The sequence below is a fragment of the Mauremys mutica genome, chromosome 2, assembly GCF_020497125.1.
Source record: "Mauremys mutica isolate MM-2020 ecotype Southern chromosome 2, ASM2049712v1, whole genome shotgun sequence".
Classification (NCBI taxonomy): Eukaryota; Metazoa; Chordata; order Testudines; family Geoemydidae; genus Mauremys; species Mauremys mutica.
This window is the reverse complement of record NC_059073.1, coordinates 233,088,122-233,106,790: the sequence shown is the minus strand read 5'-3', so window position 1 is coordinate 233,106,790 and position 18,669 is coordinate 233,088,122. Positions and strand designations below refer to the sequence as shown.

General features: G+C 41.2%; 1 protein-coding gene across 3 annotated transcripts in view; it reads right to left on the bottom strand.

The window, feature by feature from the left end:
- Window positions 1-11,862: 11,862 nt before the first annotated feature.
- OSBPL3 (oxysterol binding protein like 3) overlaps window positions 11,863-18,669 on the bottom strand; it is a 127,758-nt gene continuing 120,951 nt past the window's right edge. For all 3 annotated transcript variants that reach the window (XM_045006192.1, XM_045006195.1, XM_045006194.1), the window contains 2 exons: window positions 15,331-15,453; window positions 11,863-13,601 (listed from right to left, as the gene is read on the bottom strand). In XM_045006192.1, coding sequence (XP_044862127.1) covers window positions 13,505-13,601; window positions 15,331-15,453 — 220 coding nt within the window. In that variant the 3' untranslated portion in view covers window positions 11,863-13,504. The remainder of the gene's footprint in view (window positions 13,602-15,330; window positions 15,454-18,669) is intronic.

Below are 18,669 nucleotides of genomic sequence, written 5' to 3'. Positions count from 1 at the left end.
TTCTGTGACCTTTCAGATGTAATATTTATTAACATCTAGCTAAACTGGTTAGAGAGAGAAAACAAGCCATAAATTATACAGTAGGATGATCCACTATGTTTACAGGTTTCAGAGTAGCAGCCGTGTTAGTCTGTATCCACAAAAAGAAACAGGAGTACTTGTGGCACCTTAGAGACTAACACATTTATTTGAGCATAAGCTTTCATGGGCTACAGTCCACTTCATCGGATGCATAGAATGGAACATATAATAAGGAGATATATATACACCTACAGTGAACATGAAAAGGTGGGAGTTGCCCTACCAACTCAGAGGCAAATTAATTAAGATGAACAATTATCAGCAGGAGAAAAAAAACTTTTGTAGTGAGAAGCAAGAGGGCACATTTCAGACAGTTTGACAAGAAGGTGTGAGGAAACTTAACATGGGGAAATAGATTCAATGCGTGTAATGGCTCAGCAAATGAAGAGGACAGAAGTGATTCTGACTATGGAAGTAGTATCTTCAAAATAGACAGTTGTGATAACTGTAATGAATAAAATACCTTCCCTGCATAGTGTCTAGTCCAGGGGTCGGCAACCTTTCAGAAGTGGGGTGCCGAGTCTTCATTTATTCACTCTGATTTAAGCTTTTGCGTGCCAGTAACACATTTTGACGTTCTTAGAAGGGCTCTTTCTATAAGTCTATAATATATAACTAAACTATTGTTGTATGTAAAGTAAATGAGGTTTTTAAAATGTTTAAGAAGCTTCATTTAAAATTAAATAAAATGCAGAGACCCCCGGACCAATGGCCAGGACCCAGGCAGTGCGAGTGCCACTGAAAATCAGCTCGCGTGCCGCCTTTGGCACCCGTGCCATAGGTTGCCTACCCCTGGTCTAGTCTCTAGTGCCCCACTGAAAATCAAATACGTCTTTTAATTCTTTTAACAGTTTAATATTTGCAATAGCTCAGACATACACAATACACTTTTCCAAACACAGGAACTAGCAAAAAACAAACAAGAAAGGACATGATCCTGAGAGATTCCGAGTATGCTCAACTCCCACCGAACTCAGCGGAACTGAGAAAGCTTCCCCTCTTTTGTGGAGCAACCCTCAAAAGTCCTCATGTGAAACAAAACTGTGCAACGCTCAAAACAGTAACAAGAAGTATTGAAATAATTTGTATAAAAATAACCATTTAAAATAATCGTTAATACATGACAACTGTTTACACGTGGGTTCAACTAAACTTGTTTTATTCTCAAAATTAGAAGCTGCAGGAAATCTTTATAACAGCTGCAACATACAATAGTGCAATTGGTGATATGTTTAGGCATTTATTAAGTTTTAACAGGAAAGCTAGTTAACATTTTGGCACAGATCCGCAAAGGTTTCAAAGGAAGAGGGAGCCTACTTACCTTTGATGATCTGGGCCTTTCTAACTCCTTGTTGGCTTAAGATCTTACTCAATGGAGGATTGCCCTCAGTAGCAGCCTGGGCGGTACTGAGAATAACACAGTAATGGATGGCTGAGAAATCTATTTACAGCAAGTATATTTAACTCATGAATAGAACACCCATTAAATGGAAAGGAACCTTCCATTTTAACTTCACTCATCTTTCCAATAGTACCACTAGCTCCTAGTTATTGCAACAGGAACCAGATTCTGTTGAGGCGATGGCTTTCATCAGTTTGTATTATGGGCCAGATTCTGCTTTCATTTATATGGTTGTAAGTCCCAGATAACTTCAGTTGACTTCAGTAAGATTAATCTGGAGATACTGGATGTACTGCTCAAAGCGGGATTTGGCACTGTGTATTGATTATTTGTTAAGCACTAGCAACATACCCCAAGCTGTACAAAACTAGGGCCATGCCTACACTTACTGGGGTTGATAAAGCTCTTCGGTCGACTCTGGTCAGGGCCAGTGCAACCCATTAGGTGACCTAGGCGGTTGCCTAGGGCGCTAGCATTTGGGGGGCAGCACTTCGGGTCCTTTGGCGGCCGGATCTTCAGCCGCCCTGATCGTCGTCGGCATTTAGGCGGAGGGACCTGGGGCAGAGGGGCACGGGGAGGGTCACCTGCAGCAAGTAAGGCAGGGCACGGCATGCAGGGGAACTGCTCCCTGCCCCAGCTCACCTCTGCTCCGCCTCCTCCCCTGAGCCTGCCGCCCCGCTCTGCTTCTCTCCCTCCCAGGCTTGCGGCACCAAACAGCTGATTGGTGCCGCAAGCCTGGGAGGCAGGAGAAGTGGAGTGGTGGCGGCGTGCTCGGGGAGGAGGCGGGGCAGAGGTGAGCTGGGGCAGGGAGCTACCGCACGGCTCCCCAGGCCGGGGGGAGCTGCCACCGGGGGGGCACCTTAGGGTGGAGGGGGGGCGCAAGGTGGAAGTTTCGCCTAGGGCACTAAACATCCTTACACCCGCCCTGACTCTGGTACTCCACCGTAGCAAGAGGAGTAAGGTAAATCGATGGGAGAGCATCTCCCGTCAATGCCGCGTGGTGTAGACATCGCAGTAAGTCGACCTAAGCTAGCTGGAGTAGTGTAACTTAGGTTGATTTACCACCATAGTGTAGACTAGGCCTAAGGAAGGTAGAGTCCCTGCCCTGAGGAGCTTATCCACTAAATAGACAACACAAGAATGTACTCAAAGATTGCAGATCAGAGGACAGTGCTAATTTAGGACCCATTTCTGCACCCTTACTCACCATGAACAGTACCTTACTCATTCCTGGAGTAGTCCATTGGTTTTGTGACTACTCTAGAAGTAGGGAAATACTCAAAGTGAGGGAGAGGGTCAGACGCAGGCCTTCAGGCATAGATTGCTTGGTTTAAAGTAGTATAGTGACCACTTTTACTAACATGATTTAGCATTTGTGGACTTTTGAACAGTGAGTTTTGGGGAGGATTTTTAATGGAAAGAGAGTTAACCTCGGGTACACTAGGATAGCGGTGGGTGTCCAGGCAGGTGGGGCACCAGAGAGAAACTAAACTGTATGACAGACAACTGTAATTTTTGTCACTTTGGCCACGTCTACACTATTTGTCTACACTATTTGTGGGCCTTTAAGCAATGAGTTTTGGGGAGGATTTTGAATGGAGAGAGAGAGAGTGTTTGCCACTGGTACGCTGGGATAGGGATGTGTGTCCAGGCAGGAGAGGCAGCAGAGAAAAACTAAATTGTATAACAGACAACTGTATTTTTTGTCACTTTGGCCAGGTCTACACTACCGACTAAATGGGCACCACTGCAATCGATGCAGTGGTGTGGATTTAGTGGGTCTGGTGAAGACACACCAAGTCAGAGAATCATAGAACTGGAAGAGACCTCAAGATGTCATCTAGGCCAGGCCCCTGCACTCGTGCCAGGACTAAGTATTATCTAGACCTGTGGTTCTCAAGCTTTGTTTTTCCACGGACCACTTGCAAATTGCTAAGGGTCTCTGTGGACCACTTACTGAGCTTTCCAAATGTTGTTTGTACCATTAGCTAACTATTGAAAAGCACTTTGGATAAAAGCATTGTATAAAAAACACAAACTTTTTTTGTTCTACAAATAAAAGCACACAACTCATATTTTAATATCAGTAGTCTTACCTTTCTAATGCGACGGATGTGCCCTCTCTCCCTCACTGCAGGCGCCCCCAAGCTGGGCTGGGAAGGGGGGGGGGTGTCTCTCCTCCACCACGGCAGCCACAGAGCTGAGGCTGGGAAGGAGGGCCATCTCTCCCTGGCAGCTGCAGCCCTGGAGCTGGGGAAAGTCACCTCTTTCTCTGGCCACCACAGCCCTGCACGTCCTACATTCCCCTCAGCCCCTCTTCTCACCCCACTACCCCCTCCCACCTACCTGCTATTCCCCCCAAGGCCACCACAACCTCACCTTACATGTGCATCTTCTCCAGGGTCCAGGCACCTAATTAGTGGAGCCACACCTGCACGGCTTCCCTAATTAGGTGGGTGGCCCTTCATTGCTTCACGTGCGGCCCTGCAGGTGCACACCTTAGCGGGAACTATGCACAGATCACCTGAATGGAGCTTGCGGACCACTGGTGGTCCACAGACCACAGTTTGAGAACCTCTGATCTAGACCATTCCTGACAGGTGTTTATCTAACCTGCTCTTAATAATCTCTAATAATAGAGACTCCACAACCTCCCAGGGTGATTTATTCCAGTGCTTAACCACCCTGACAGTTAGGAAGTTTTTCCTAATGTTCAACCTAAACCTGCCTTGCTGCAATTTAAGCCCATTGCTTTTTGTCCTATCCTCAGAGGTTAAGAAATTTTTTTTCTCCTTCCTCCTTGTAACAACCTTTTACATACTTGAAAACTGATGTCCCCTCTCAGTCTTCTCTTTTCCAGACTAAACAAATCCAATTTTTTCAATTTTTTTCCCTCATAGGTCATGTTTTCTAGACCTTAAATAATTTTTGTTGCTCTTCTCTGGACTCTCTCCAATTTGTCCACATCCTTCCTGAAAGTTGGCACCCAGAACTGGACAGAATACTCCAGTTGAGGCCTAATCAGCACACGTAGAATGGAACAATTACTTCTTGTGTCTTGCTTACAACACTCCTGCTAATACATCCCAGAAAGATGTTTGCTTTTTTTGCAACAGTGTTACACTGTTGACTCATATTTAGCTTGTGATCCACTACGAACCCTAGATCCCTTTCCACAGTACTCCTTAGCCAGTCATTTCCCATTTTGTATGTGTGCAACTGATTGTTCCTTCCTAAGTGGAGTACTTTGCATTTGTCCTTATTGAATTTCATTCTATTTACTTCAGACTGTTTCTCTAGCTTGTCCAAATCATTTTGAATTTTAATCCTATCCTCCAAAACACTTGCAACCCCTCTCAGCTTGGTATCGTCCACAAACTGTATAAGTGTACTCTCTATGCCATTATCTAAATCATTGATGAAAATATTGAACAGAACCAGGCTCAGAATCAATGTCTGTGGGGACCCCACTCGTTATACCCTTCCAGCATGACTGTGAACCACTGATACTACTCTCTGGGAACGGTTTTCCAATCAGTTTTGCATCCACCTTATAGTTGCTCCATCTAGATTGCATTTCCCTAGTTTGTTTATGAGAAGGTCATGTGAAACAGTATAAAAGCTTTACTGAAGTCAAGACAGACCATGTCTACCTCTTCCCCACTATCCACAAGTTGATGATGGGAGAGCGCTCTTCCGTCAGCATCTGCAGTCCACTTCCTCGAGAGGTGGAAGCTGTGGCTATGGGAGAGCTCTATCCCATCGACATAGGTTGACTTACAGTGGTGTCTACAGTGTAACGTGCATAACTTGGCTAGATTTACAGCGTTAATGTAGACCAGCCCTTTCTTTGGTCACATTATATGTGAGACATAAGTTTGTACATGCCGCTAGCACATCAACATTATAATACAACATATAAAGCAAAGTGGTGTAATTTAGTCTTTATAGAAGATATGGAGAAACCCAAACAAGCTGGATGTATTGTGACATGCTGAAGTTGTACACCTCGTGATGTGCCTGTAGAGAAACCGAGCTGGAAGAGTCTTAGTTCACAAATTTGCTAGAAAAACTCTAAACAAAGTGGTTCGTTTATATGTGCCATTTTTTTGGCCAAGTTTTTCACTCCCCTCAGAACAAGTCTGATTTATAAGGCTACCCAGTAAGAGTAGCTATACATATATATACACTGCATCAATGCTGCTGTTATGCTCCTGATTTACAGGTTTTGTTTAAAAAAAATATATTTACTCATAAAACTAGGAAAAATAACACTGATTATTTACCTCCAGGAAGATTTTTTCCAGGTCAGTTCTGATTGCTCTATTGCCCAACCTGAAGGTATTTGCTGGGTAACAACCAAGGACCAACTTGCTACATGACTAAGGCTGTATCAATGAAAAATAAGCTGTTGAAATTCTAAGGTGCCAAATACAAGTGTGAATGAAGTCCATTGATACCTTAATTTGTTTATGGCTCTTGATAAGTTGTCTATTTTGTGGGGGGGTGTGGAAAGCAGTGCCTGAACATTTTCTACGTAGTTAACACTGTTAAATCAATACAGAGCTATGGACCTTTAATCTTACTCCCTTCCAGTACTATATCTCAGCTTAAAATAGTCATCCTTAAAAAGTCAGCATTTGCTTGCACAGTGGTATTTGAGATACCGAGACTAGAAACCTATGGCCACAGTTGGCAAATGTCTTTTTATAATGGCAATCACTCTAAACCCAATAAATATACACATAAAGAGTGTGTTAATGTATATGGCTGTAAATTGTGAAATTAACATTCAGTAATTTAGAACCATACAAGTGTTTATCTGGTCTTTATTTGCACTCATTAAAATAAAAACATGAATCACAATTTAAACATTAAAAGGGGACAGAAGGGTGGATTTGGGGTGTGGTATTGTTGAAAAATCCTGCTACATGTTGGAACAACTACAGGAGCAGAAACTGGCCAGGGTGTGCAATGGGAAGGCTTCTCAAACACTGTAGCCATACTATATTAGGTAAAAACTAGAGATGAGCTTTAGGACTTGTGAAACCCTGCAGCCACTCCCTCCCCTCTGTCCCAATATGGGAAACAAAATAGTTTCTAACTCTAGTTTCAAAATAGTTTCAGCAAAAAGTTTAACAAATGCTGTTGCATTTTGGTCTAAAGTTGGAAGTTTTCCAACCAGCTGTAATACAGGCATGCTAAATTCCATTAGAAAAGGCATAATATATTTCAGTGGCTGAGGGAACCTAGCAGTCCCTTGGTCCCTAATTCATTTGAATGATTGCCTCTGGGAATTTTTTTTTTTTAAATTTTGGCAGCTATAGCTACATCTACACTATGTGTTAGGGATGTGATTGCCTTGCATGTGTACCTATGCTTGCACAGTTCTCATTGAGCTAGCACAAGTGTAAACAGCTGCGTAGCCCTGGCAGCACAGATAGCAGCAGTGGAGGCATGGCTTAACCATACTGAGTACAAACCTGCCTGAAAGCAGTGGCTTGGCACTTGCTCCACTGCCGCTACCTATGCTACCATGGCTACAATGCTGTTTACACACAGTTAGTTCGATAAGAGCTAGTGTAAGTATGTGTAAGCAAGTCGGGGAATCACACCCCTTGCTTGTAGTGCAGTGCCCATAAACAGTGCTCCAACACAAGCAGCTGGGAGCCATTTCTGCAGCAGGAAGCCAAGTTTAGAGGAACTGAAAGTGTTCCTACCCACTCCACAATACCAACCCTCTTAATGTAAGTTAGTCCATTAAGTCCAGTATATATATCCCAAAGAATCATTTTAGCAACCTTCTCCCACATCTTCAGCCCAGCCCCATGTCCAGGTATGGTCAATTCAGATGGGAGTTGGGTACACCTTGAGAAGCAACCGTTTCACAGGCCCACCCAAAAAATGCTAAAATATGCTCTGGTCAAAATTTCAACAGATTAACAAGATTCTGTTTACCAAGAATAGTAGGGTGGATTGATTTAGATCAAAGTGATCGAAATCACCAATTTTAATCAATTTAAAATCAATTTTTATGATTTAAATAGATAATCCATTTTAATCTTGTTTGCATTTGTACTGTTTTCCTAAAGAAAGGTGGATTCTCTTAGTTTAGTAACCATTAAAACATGTTCATCTGCAACTAAATATAGACTTTACATTAAATTTAGAGCTATACTATAGCTATGCTATATCTATACACATTTAAGCAATTACATCGCTAAACTCACATTTATTCTGATTCTTAACTTGCATAATACAAAAATGTACATTTCTTACTTACTAGATTTTTTTTTTTTTTACTCATGATTTGTGCCAAGGTCTATTTGGATAGAAATTATAATTCTATTTAAAATGCACAAAACAGTTTTTTTAAAAAAACAAAACAAAATAGTTAAATAAAACCCTTATGTGCTGGATACAAAAAACTCTTATCAAATCATCTTTTGCATTTTAAATCAACTGAATTATTAAACAAAAGTACACCTCTACCTCGATATAACGCTGTCCTTGGGAGCCAAAAAAATCTTACCGCGTTGTAGGTGAAACCGTGTTATATTGAACTTGTTTTGATCCACCGGAGTGCGCAGCCCCGCACTCCGGAGCGCTGCTTTACCGCGTTATATCCAAATGTGTGTTATATCTGGTGGCGTTGTATTGAGGTAGCGGTGTAGTAGTATTTAGTGAATTGAATGGATTGTTTCGGTTCACTAGGCCCTTCAAGTTTTTAGAATTAATAGTTCTTGTCCTCTCACACCCAGTCTTTTATTCAGAGCTTGGAAGAGGAACACAAGCTTTCTGCTTTTTCAACTCCCGTTTGGTTTCTTAACTTTGAATGAACTAGCTGAATAAACTGAAATGAAGAAATGTTCTCTCTGGACTGCAGAAGAGGCTATTGGTGTCAAAACTGGTTTAAACATTCAACAAACTCTGATTGCAGATGCTTGGACATGTCAGTGATTTGACTTTCTGTAAAGATTGGCAGCATATGTGAATTGCTTTTTGATTTTTTAAATAATTCAGATTTTAATACATTTAGTAAAGTTAGGCCATAACATGTTATCATAATTTCAAAATTATAAATAGGCTTGTTTTTTAAAAATAAACTTGTACTTAAATGTAATTTAAACAAAAAATCTGATTTTTTTTAAGAAACATTGATTTTTATCCAACCTAAAAAATAGTGGATATTTGTGAATTAGGACCCTGATTCAGCAAAGCACTTAAGTAGGGTTTAAAAAAGCAGTTAAGTGCTGACAAGAGAACTGCAACATCAAAGAGATAATCAGTGTGGGGATTAAGAAAGGAATGCAATGACTAATGATATTGTTCACTTCCATTCACAATACAATGGCTCCAAAGTACCTCTTATACTTCCAAAAAGGTTGTCCTATATAAGCTATACTACTGTTTAATTCCCTTAAAATAATTACATACCAAAAGGTGCGAGTGTGAGGAAAAACTATTTAAAGTCTAACAAACCCGCAACTGCAAAATGGACAGTTAAAACTTCACTCCTGAAATTCTGCAAGTATTATAATTAGATATTTCGGTTTGACGTTTACCGCTTTTCTGAAATTCAGTGTTTGTTTTACGCAATTGATTCATTTCAAAATGTCTATTATTACAATTTTGTAGACAATCGAAAGGCATGCTTCCCTATTTTCGCTCACATTTTCCTCCCAGTTACAATGTTTTAATTCAGGAGTCTGCTATCAATTAACACTGAAAAAAGTCTGCAAAACTGAAGTAGTGACAGCTCCTAATTTCTCATAAACAAATTAGGAGACTGAATCAGTTCTTTTCAGTGTTCATGTTCAAAACACCACCACCAGCAGAGGTAGCTTCAGATAGTTGCAGGAGTTAAAACAGAAAGCCAGAATCCCTGTCTATAACTCATAAGAGACGCAAGACCAGCTAAAGCCCCAGAGGAGGATGGTAGCAATGATACTTGCTCTTCATTTATGTTAAAGATGGATGTCTATTTTAACACTTCCTGGGTTTTGTGCGCTGATGTCAGGGCCTTTTCATTTCAATGCAGGTTTTTTTTTTTTTTTAATATGAAAGGAAGAACCAATGTTTTGTTCTTACTATGCAGGGAGGAAGTGTGACTACATATAAATCTAAATTAAACAAAATGTTATTTATTTAGTCATTAAAAAGCTACACTATACTTCAGGAGGCTGGTGTGAATTGCATGTTCATCTTGCCATGTGTAATTGCTTACACATATGGGCTATGAATGTGTTTGTGTACACAATGTTTTCAAGGCATTTTTCTTCCAGATCTGAATATATTTGTAATTAACTAAAAGTATCAACAATTAGAGTCAGCAGCTGTATATATGCTGCAGTGGAAAGCTGGTGTAAGAGACACACCCCACAGCTCTAATTTTCTTCTAAAAGGTAGCTTTACCTTTCCCAATAGTTAACATTCATGCTGCAAACCTGGGAAGCATACAATGAGGAGGGATTGCCAGGTGCAATTGTTTTGCTTTGATATACAAGAAATAGTCTGGATTCCTTCAGTACCACAGTGACAGGCACAGTGTAAGAACTTGAGTAATACAATAGTAACCCACCTTCCTGCTCTGGGAGTTTTTCCTGAGCGAGGAGTGACGGATTAGGCCTGTGTACTGAGTCACTAGCAAAAATGAATTTTTGCATTAGCTTAGGTCCTAAATCATCCAGGGGGGGTCCCAAACTGTAGTACAGTACACTTACCTCCAGGGTACACAAAACATCTCTGGGGAGTGGTACGTGGGAGAAATTGATGGATTTTATTTATTGCATTTTTGTAATAGGCTAATCAGACAAAGCTTTAAAACTCTATGGGAATTTATTATATACACTACGGTAGTTATTTACTTCAAGATGTACCAGTGAGAACACAGATACACGGAACCCTCACCTCTAATCACCATACAGCATGGGTTCAGTTGCCTAGCAACTGTCCAGTGTAACTGAGCTCAGAATTTAGGGTTTTTACCCCCCTCGCAGTTGTATACGTTGCACTATATCTGTACATAAGAGTGAAATACGGACAGATGGCTAAAGACAGGTAACAGGTTGTCTTAAGAACTCACAAAGTATCAGTGATGAGAAGGGTAGGGGTCCACAGGCAGCTGGTAGATCTGGAAGGGGGTACGCACTAAGAAAAGTTTAGGAACCTCTGATCTAAAGATTTTAAATGGTCGCAAATATCCCAAAACAGTATTGCCAACCCCCAGTGCTCAAAAATGAGTCAAACCTCCCCCACCCCCAATCATGACATTCTCTTATAAAATCATGGGATTTTAAAACAATGACATGTTTGGGGTTTAATTTGCCTTCTGGAGTCTGAATCTTTAGGAGTTTGTGTTTTCAAGCTTTTCTCACAATCATGAGAGCTAGAAATATTCCTAAGCAGACTCATGATAAAATTGTGAGAGTTGGCAACACTGCTTAGTAATTGTATGAACAGCCTGTTGCTTTGGACTCCATTAACTTATGGTTCTTGAGCCAGCTTTTGATTATTAATGAATTAAGCATATTACACAGATTTGGAAAAAAAACCAGACAGCACATGGAAGGTATAATAATGGTCACATCCAATAGCTATGGTGACACTTGTTAATTGGGACACTGAAACACTTAAATACCACCTTTGTCCCCTCAAATTTTCCTTGAGAATTTTCTTTGTTAATTTTGTAGGAAAATAATAGTGATGGAAAGATTCTATTTGGAATGTCAGATAACTATTGGCGGCAGGGACAACTAGAACATGGAGACGACCTGACCTACTGATTGGGGGGCCGGGGGAGGGAGGGCAAAGTGAGAGCAGCTGACTTCAGCAGTGTTACTGAGCATGCTCATTCCGTGAGCACGCTCAGTACAAGCCAAGTAACCAATCGGGGGGGGGGGCACGTGACCCCCCTATGCCCTCCCCCCCAGGTGTCCCCTCTGATCTAGAAGTAGCAATTAATTCTTGAGTCAGCTTTTGATTATTAATGCAAAAATAAACTAAGATGGAGATGCAACAGGGGATTGGACTGTGCAATTCCCGCAACTCTCTCTCAAAACAGTCCAATGTTATGCCCAATGGACCAGTTTTCCTGTTGAGTCAGAAAGCCCAAATTTCACCTGCCTCAAGCTGAGCCTGTATTATTTCAAACTGCTGACTTTAAACAATTGTGTCCTGCATCTTTAAAGGCCAGATTAAAATACAAGAGAATGACGCTTGAGTAACACTGTGCAAATGAGAGAAAGGCTGATTTGCAAAAAGATTTAAGCTCCTAAGATAGCAACTGTGGCTATGAAATCAGTGGAGTTTTAGAGTACTACCAGGCAAAATTAAATAATATATTTAACTGAAATCACAGAACAGTTTTAAAATGCAACTTTTATATCACTTGTTTAATGTTATACATGATACAATAAACTTGCGGTAAACAGATCCAATATTTAAAGAGTTTTCTTTAAGACCGCATCGGAACACAGTAAATTGGAAGTTTTCATAGCTGTTGATCTCTCAAGTCTTCATCTCCCTTAGCTGTAACTTACACCAGTAATAAACTGGTTAAACATAGCAACAAGTTTTGACTCACTCATGTTTTAATTTGTACAATCTCAAAACCTCCACTAATAATTTACCTTCTTTTTTATTTTGGAAATTTAAACCAGTGGAAACCTCTCAGTGTTGTTACCACAGAGAGTCTCGCACAGGGTTTGCATGCAATAGACCTAGAAGAGGTGGATCAGGCTTGGGGTCTAGTTTGGCCAGGAATGTACATTGTTTTGAGAGTAGAATTTGTTTTGCTACATGTGCTACTGTATTACTTTGATTTTGAGGGAAGAGGGAAAACCCCACCACCTCCACTCAAATGTGTAATTTTCTATACATCTATTTTCTGCAGTAGTTTGATAGACATACTTCTGATATGCATGAAAATACTACCTATATGTACAAAGAGTACAGAAAAGAGATACAACCAATTTAGTGCAAGACACTTAAATATTTATCTGAACACAACAAGCAGTTAAAGGAAGATCAACGAGTCCATACATGTAATTATAAGGCAGATGGTCTTTTTTAATACAAGATCTTAAATACGCTGCTTATAATAAGAGGTAGAATATATCAAAAATTTATTTAAGAAAACGTGTTACTCTTACACAATAAATGTACTAAGTTTTTAAAAAGTATCCCTGTTGTGATTTTTTTTAGATAAATAAAAAGTCCAGCTACGGAAGCATTAGATTTCGTGCTCTATGTCGATTTTACTTACTGGAAAAAAGAGAGAAAGGTCTTCTTTCATGTGGTCAGTGCTCAAGCATTAACCAAGACCTTTTTGGGGCTGTAAATTTGAAGTTTCCTGGTGAGAAGGTTTGGTGGTGATTCCTGATCTTCTAGTGTTATGAGTAGCAGGGTAAAATTGTCTAAGTAAGGCAGGAGAATCATGAATACAAGCTCACTATTACCTCTTTTAATAGTGACAAGCAAATAAAAACAGGAATTTATTTAATTTCTACAGAAAAAAATAAAAAAAGGTTACTCAGACTCCAGCACCAGCAGACTCGCTTTGTTTCAATAATTAAAAGCTGTCTGAGGCAAGAGACAGCTGAACTACTCATTCCAACCTTGGTAGCCCACTTAAAGTTCACGTAACCATGGCTTCCATTCATGTTTCTTAGCACAGCCAGGAGAGGCTGATATTTTCTCCTTTGTAATTCAATAAGGCATACATTAAAACTGAACTTGCATTATTACCCTTTGGAAAAGTAGTGTTAAAGCTTCTTTTTCTCCCCTCCCCAGCCCAGCCATTAACATTCAATAATGTTTATTTTATTAAATAGTTTATAAAAAACAGTTTTTTTTATACATTCAGACAATCATGGTAACAATCAAATAGTAAAGAAATCAAATGAGGAAAATATATATGTCAAATTCTAAATGAAGCACTATTCTAGAAAGTACGCAATGTATGAAGCAGTACACACACAAAAATCAGAAATACAGATGAGCCTCTTCTAAGGTCCTCTTTCACCAGAGAACAGGATTGTCCATTTTGGAAAAACCAGGGTCTTTTCTAAGATCCATGTATGTTCCATTGCTCACCCAGGAGTCATCTGTGGATTTCCTGTCAAAAGATTAAAGCCATTTCCTGAATGTATAGCTGAAGCCAACTTTGTACTTTTGCTGCCCTTTGGTTTCTTGGTGCTGCCACCCCCCATTAGGTCTTGAGTTGCCTGATTTTCAGAGGTGGTAAGCACCCACCGTTTGCTGGAATGGTGAGTGCTCAGCACTTTTTAAAATCAGGCTCTAGGCTTCTCCCTTGCCTCCAGGTCCACAGCCAACTTCCTGGAAACCCTTGTGAGGATGGTCTTCCTAAATGATCCAGGATATTACTTTTGTCCCCATTGTGACTGTCTGAATCTGGAGGAGTCTTTAACTTCACTCCAAGAATGGCTTATAGCACTAGTTTTTACCGTGGTGTGCTACCTTTTAAGTTCAAACAGTAGCAGGGGGAAACCCAACATCAGCCCCCCCCCCTCCCCTTTACACACACACACACACACACACACACCCCCCTCTGCAGCAGGAGCATTCCACACTTATGGTTTGCTTTGTTTCCCGGAGTAGATAAGCATGTGGGCTGTCAGAAACGGAGCGTTGAAAGGGGATATCCGCATGCCTGCAGCCGAATTCAAAACAATGACCAGAGTGGCCACTTGATTTCAGGGGATTATGGGATGTTTCCGGAGGCCAATCACAGCACAGTAATGCAACATGTCATCTACACTGACACCCCAGCACTCCAGCCAGGGCACAGAAAACTCTATGCTGCTTGTGGAGGTGGATTACCAGGGGCACTCCAGCCACAGGGTCCGGGTGCTCTAAGTGCCTTGCCAGTGTGGACACCTCAGGAGTTAGGGAGCCCGGGGCTGATTTAATTCACTCTATCTTGCAAGTGTAGCCAAGGCCTTAGTTTAGTAGTTATTGATATTGGATGATTGGGGTAACTCACCCCAACTCCTCATACACACAAGGAATTTTTTTATTCACCTCTTTATATGTACATTGTAAATGTTCCTATGTCTCTCTCTCAAATTCCCCCTCTGAAAGTAAGACACCTAACCCCACTGCAAAGAATTAATTCCTCATGAATCCCCAGGCCTTTTGCCTAGATATATACCAGTTCTACTCTGAATCTGGCCCCAACCTTCTTACTAGACCCTGAACCAAGGACACAGCAGGTAAGCGCAATGTCCTCTCCAACATTCACTTTTAAACTTGTAGTCGCCAAAGCCTGCATTAGCCATTTTATGTTATGAATGCAAAGTTTCTCTCTCCCCCCTTATATAGACAAAACACAAATGATGTAAGTGACTTCATTGCTTGCGTAAAGTGTCAGATTGCTATCCCAGGAAAAACTTGCTGCACATGGAATTCCTATCAACTTCATTGGGAGGGCTATGCACAGAGGGCTTACACAGAGCAGGTGCCAAGCTTAATCCTTCCACTTCAACTGTGTGCCTTAACTCTTACTCAAAGAGATGAAAAGACAAATTCATTCCCCAGGCAAATTCAATCTGCAGCTTCGGTATGGAGGCTGCCAACTGAGACTGTATTTGTAATCCCAGAAAACAAAACAAAAAAAGTTTAGGGATGTCATGGAGAAGGGCATATTTGTTCCTTGGCTACTAATCTAACTTTGAAGCAAGTTTATATGGCCAGGTTCCAAAAAAACATGATTGTAAAAGTTGACTCATGGAAATACTCACCCCCTGCCTCATGGTGGTACAAAGCCAGTGCTGTGAAACAAAAACTTCACTAAATTACAGTATCTGAAATTTGTTACATAATACCTGAAAAATCTAGGTTGATGCTCCAGGTTGTTTTCTTCTAGAACCTTTCGCCGTTCTCTCTGCAACTGTTCAATCCTCTGCTTTTGCATTTCAGCTCCTTCAATATTCCCTTCCTCTAAAAACCTATAGTACAGCAATGATATAAGAGCCAAAGATTATTGGTGCTTCTACTTTGTTTTTGCGATGCCCTCCCATTGACTTAAAGTTTCAGAATCTGAATTCTAAAATCATGCAGTTTGTAGTTCAGCTATTGTGAACAATTAATTCGGTAAAGCAAGATTTTTCATTCACACAAAAGGAAAGTGATGCAGCAAACTGGGAGGGGTTGCAAACACTTTGGAGGACAGGATTAGAATTTAGATTACATTCAGTAAAGACAAGTGCAAAGGACCATAGTTAGGGAGGAAAAATCCAATGCACAAATAAAAAAGTGAAATAAATGGGTAGGCAGCAGTATTGCGGAAAAGGATCCGGGTGTTATAGTTGCTCACAAATTGAATATGGATTTCCACTACATCTTCAACAATCACCACCCGTCCATCAAACACTCTCTAGAACATTCCCACACCAGCATCATCTTCAACAACAGCACCCTACAAACAACTATATACAAGAAACCCATTGATCACCACACTTACCTCCACAGATCCTACTATATCAAGAAATTGGTTTCTACAGCCAGATACCACAGAATATGTTCCAGAGAGAAAGTCCAGGATACACACCTAAACATACTTAAAACTGCTTTCCCCAAACAAGGACACTCTGCTAGAGAAGTAAATCGCATCATGGAATGGGCCACCCAAATACCCTAGGAACACCTGCTTCAATACAGGGAAAAAAACCTCACTAACAGCACAGCCCTAGTTGTCACCTACCACACAGGGGTTCCAGTGTGAGGTGGTGTCACACAATTATAATCCATATTTGATGGGGACCACATACTGAGGAAACCTTTCCTGAATCCTCTCTTCTGTTCTTCAAACCAAATCTTACCAAGCTCAGCATCAGAAGCAAGCTCCTAACAGGCCAGGACACAAACTCAGAGTGGCACTCGATCCTGCCAGAACAATAGAGACAAAACCTGCAGACATATCTCCACTGCTATGATAATTAAGGCTACGAGTCTTTCATGGAGGTCTAGGAAGTCACAGATTCAGTGACTTTCTGGGACCTCCGTGACTTCCGCAGCTGCAGCGGCTGACCCCAGAGCCGCCTGAGCACCTGGAACAGCTCGCTGTACCAGCTGCTGCTCCAGCGGCCCCAGGCAACTGGTCCCAGGTGCTGTCCCGGAGGAGCGGCAGCAGGGCCATGGGCCACCCCCCAAGCCTGGAGGAGTGCCAGCGGGTTCACGGGCCATCCCCCAGCATCCACTGGAGAAACACCCCCACCTCATAGCACCTAAAATTTAGTTAGGGGTATTTTTAGTAAAAATCATGGACGGGTCACTGGCCGTGACTTTTTGGTTATTGTCCGTGACTTTTACTAAAAATACCCATGACTAAATCGTAGCCTTAATGATGATCAATACCCCCTCCCCAACACACTGTTCAATAACCATGGGTCCTACACATGCTTATCACAACATGTGGTGTACCTCATCCAGTGCATCAAATGCCCCGACAACTATGTGGGTGAAACCAGACAATCACTACACTCTTGAATGAACTCACACAGAAACATGATAAAAAGACAAAACACCATATCACCTGAGGATGAACACTTTTCACAAAGCAATCACTTCGTATCTGATCTGTCAGATCCTCAAAGAAATCCTAGAGAACACCTTCAAAAGACAAGCCTGGGAGCTTAAATTCCTAACTCCACTAGACTCTAAAAATCATGGACTCCGATACTGGCTCCTTACAACAAATGTATAACACCCCTGACTGCAAACCCTTAATTGCCTACTTCATTTTAAGTGGTTTCCCATAGCATGTGTGAATCCCTTATGCTTAATCTGTCTCAACTTCTTATATTTAGCTCAGGCACTCTGGTTACCTTTCCCAGACCTGAAGGAAAACTGAGACGCTCAAAAGTTTTGTCCCTTTCACCAATAGAAGTTGGTCCAATAAGAAATTACCTCACCTATCTTGCCTCTCTCAAATTGAATATGAGTGAACAATGCTGTTGTGAAAAGGAAAATGTCATTCTGAATTTATTACCAGGAGTGTCATATCTAAGATGCAGGAGGTAATTTCCGCCCCCCCCCCCCACACACTCATCAATCGTGAGGCCTCTGCTGAGGTACTGTGTCCAGTTTTAGCACCATACTTTAAGAAGGATGTGAATAAACTGGTGAGAGTCCAGAGGAGAGTAACACAAATGATAAAAGGTTTAGAAATCAGTGTCTGAGGCAAGGTTGAAAAAATTGGGCATGTTTAGTCTAGAGAAGAGAAGACTGAAAGGGAACACGATAATTCAAATATGTAAAAGATTGTTCTAAAGCAGATAGTGATCAACTGTTCTCCATGGCCACAGAGTAGCAGCAGTAATCAGCTTAGTTTGCAGCAAGGACAATTTAAGTTAGGTATTAGGAAAAATGTTCCAACTATAAGGGTAGTTAAGCTCTGGAATAGGTTACCTAAGGAGGTTATGGGATCCCCATCACTAGAGGTTTTTAAGAACAGGTTAGGAAAACACCTGTGAAAAGGTGGTGTAGGTTTACTTAATCCTGCCTGAGCTCTGGACGATGGACTAGACCAGTGGTTCTCAACCTTTCCAAACTACTGTACCCCTTTCAGGAGTCTGATTTGTCTTGCGTACCCCTAAGTTTCACCTCACTTAAAAACTACTTGCTTACAAAATCAGACATAAAAATACAGAAGTGTCACAGCACCCTGGAAGACTTCTGCGTACCCCCAGCAGTATGCGTACTCCTGGTTAAGAACCACCGGACTAGATGACCTCTTGCAGTCCCTTCCAGTCTTACATTTCCATGATACTATGAAAACAAGTTCCGTAAGGCCTTGTCTGCACTAGGTTCTCTCCCTCCCCCTCTTAAAATTTCCCATTTTTGCAGTTCTACTGGAAACTCAGACAAGGCACTGATGGCTGTCAACATTTTTAACACCATAGCCAAGATTTTTCAAAAGATTTTAGGGCGAAGTCTCAATTTTGGAGTACAAATGGCAACATTTTAGAGGTGCCTAACTTTCAGAGAATGCCAAGCACTCATCCACTGAAAAACAAGTCAGGACCCTCAAATGAAGTCACCCAAAAAAAAATCACATTGGAACATCTTGGTCCATAACAACTAGACCTGCTCAAAGCCAGGGGTTAAAATGCTTAAATCTGATCTACACTAGTGCTCCCACCACTGCTAGTAGAAAGTGGAGC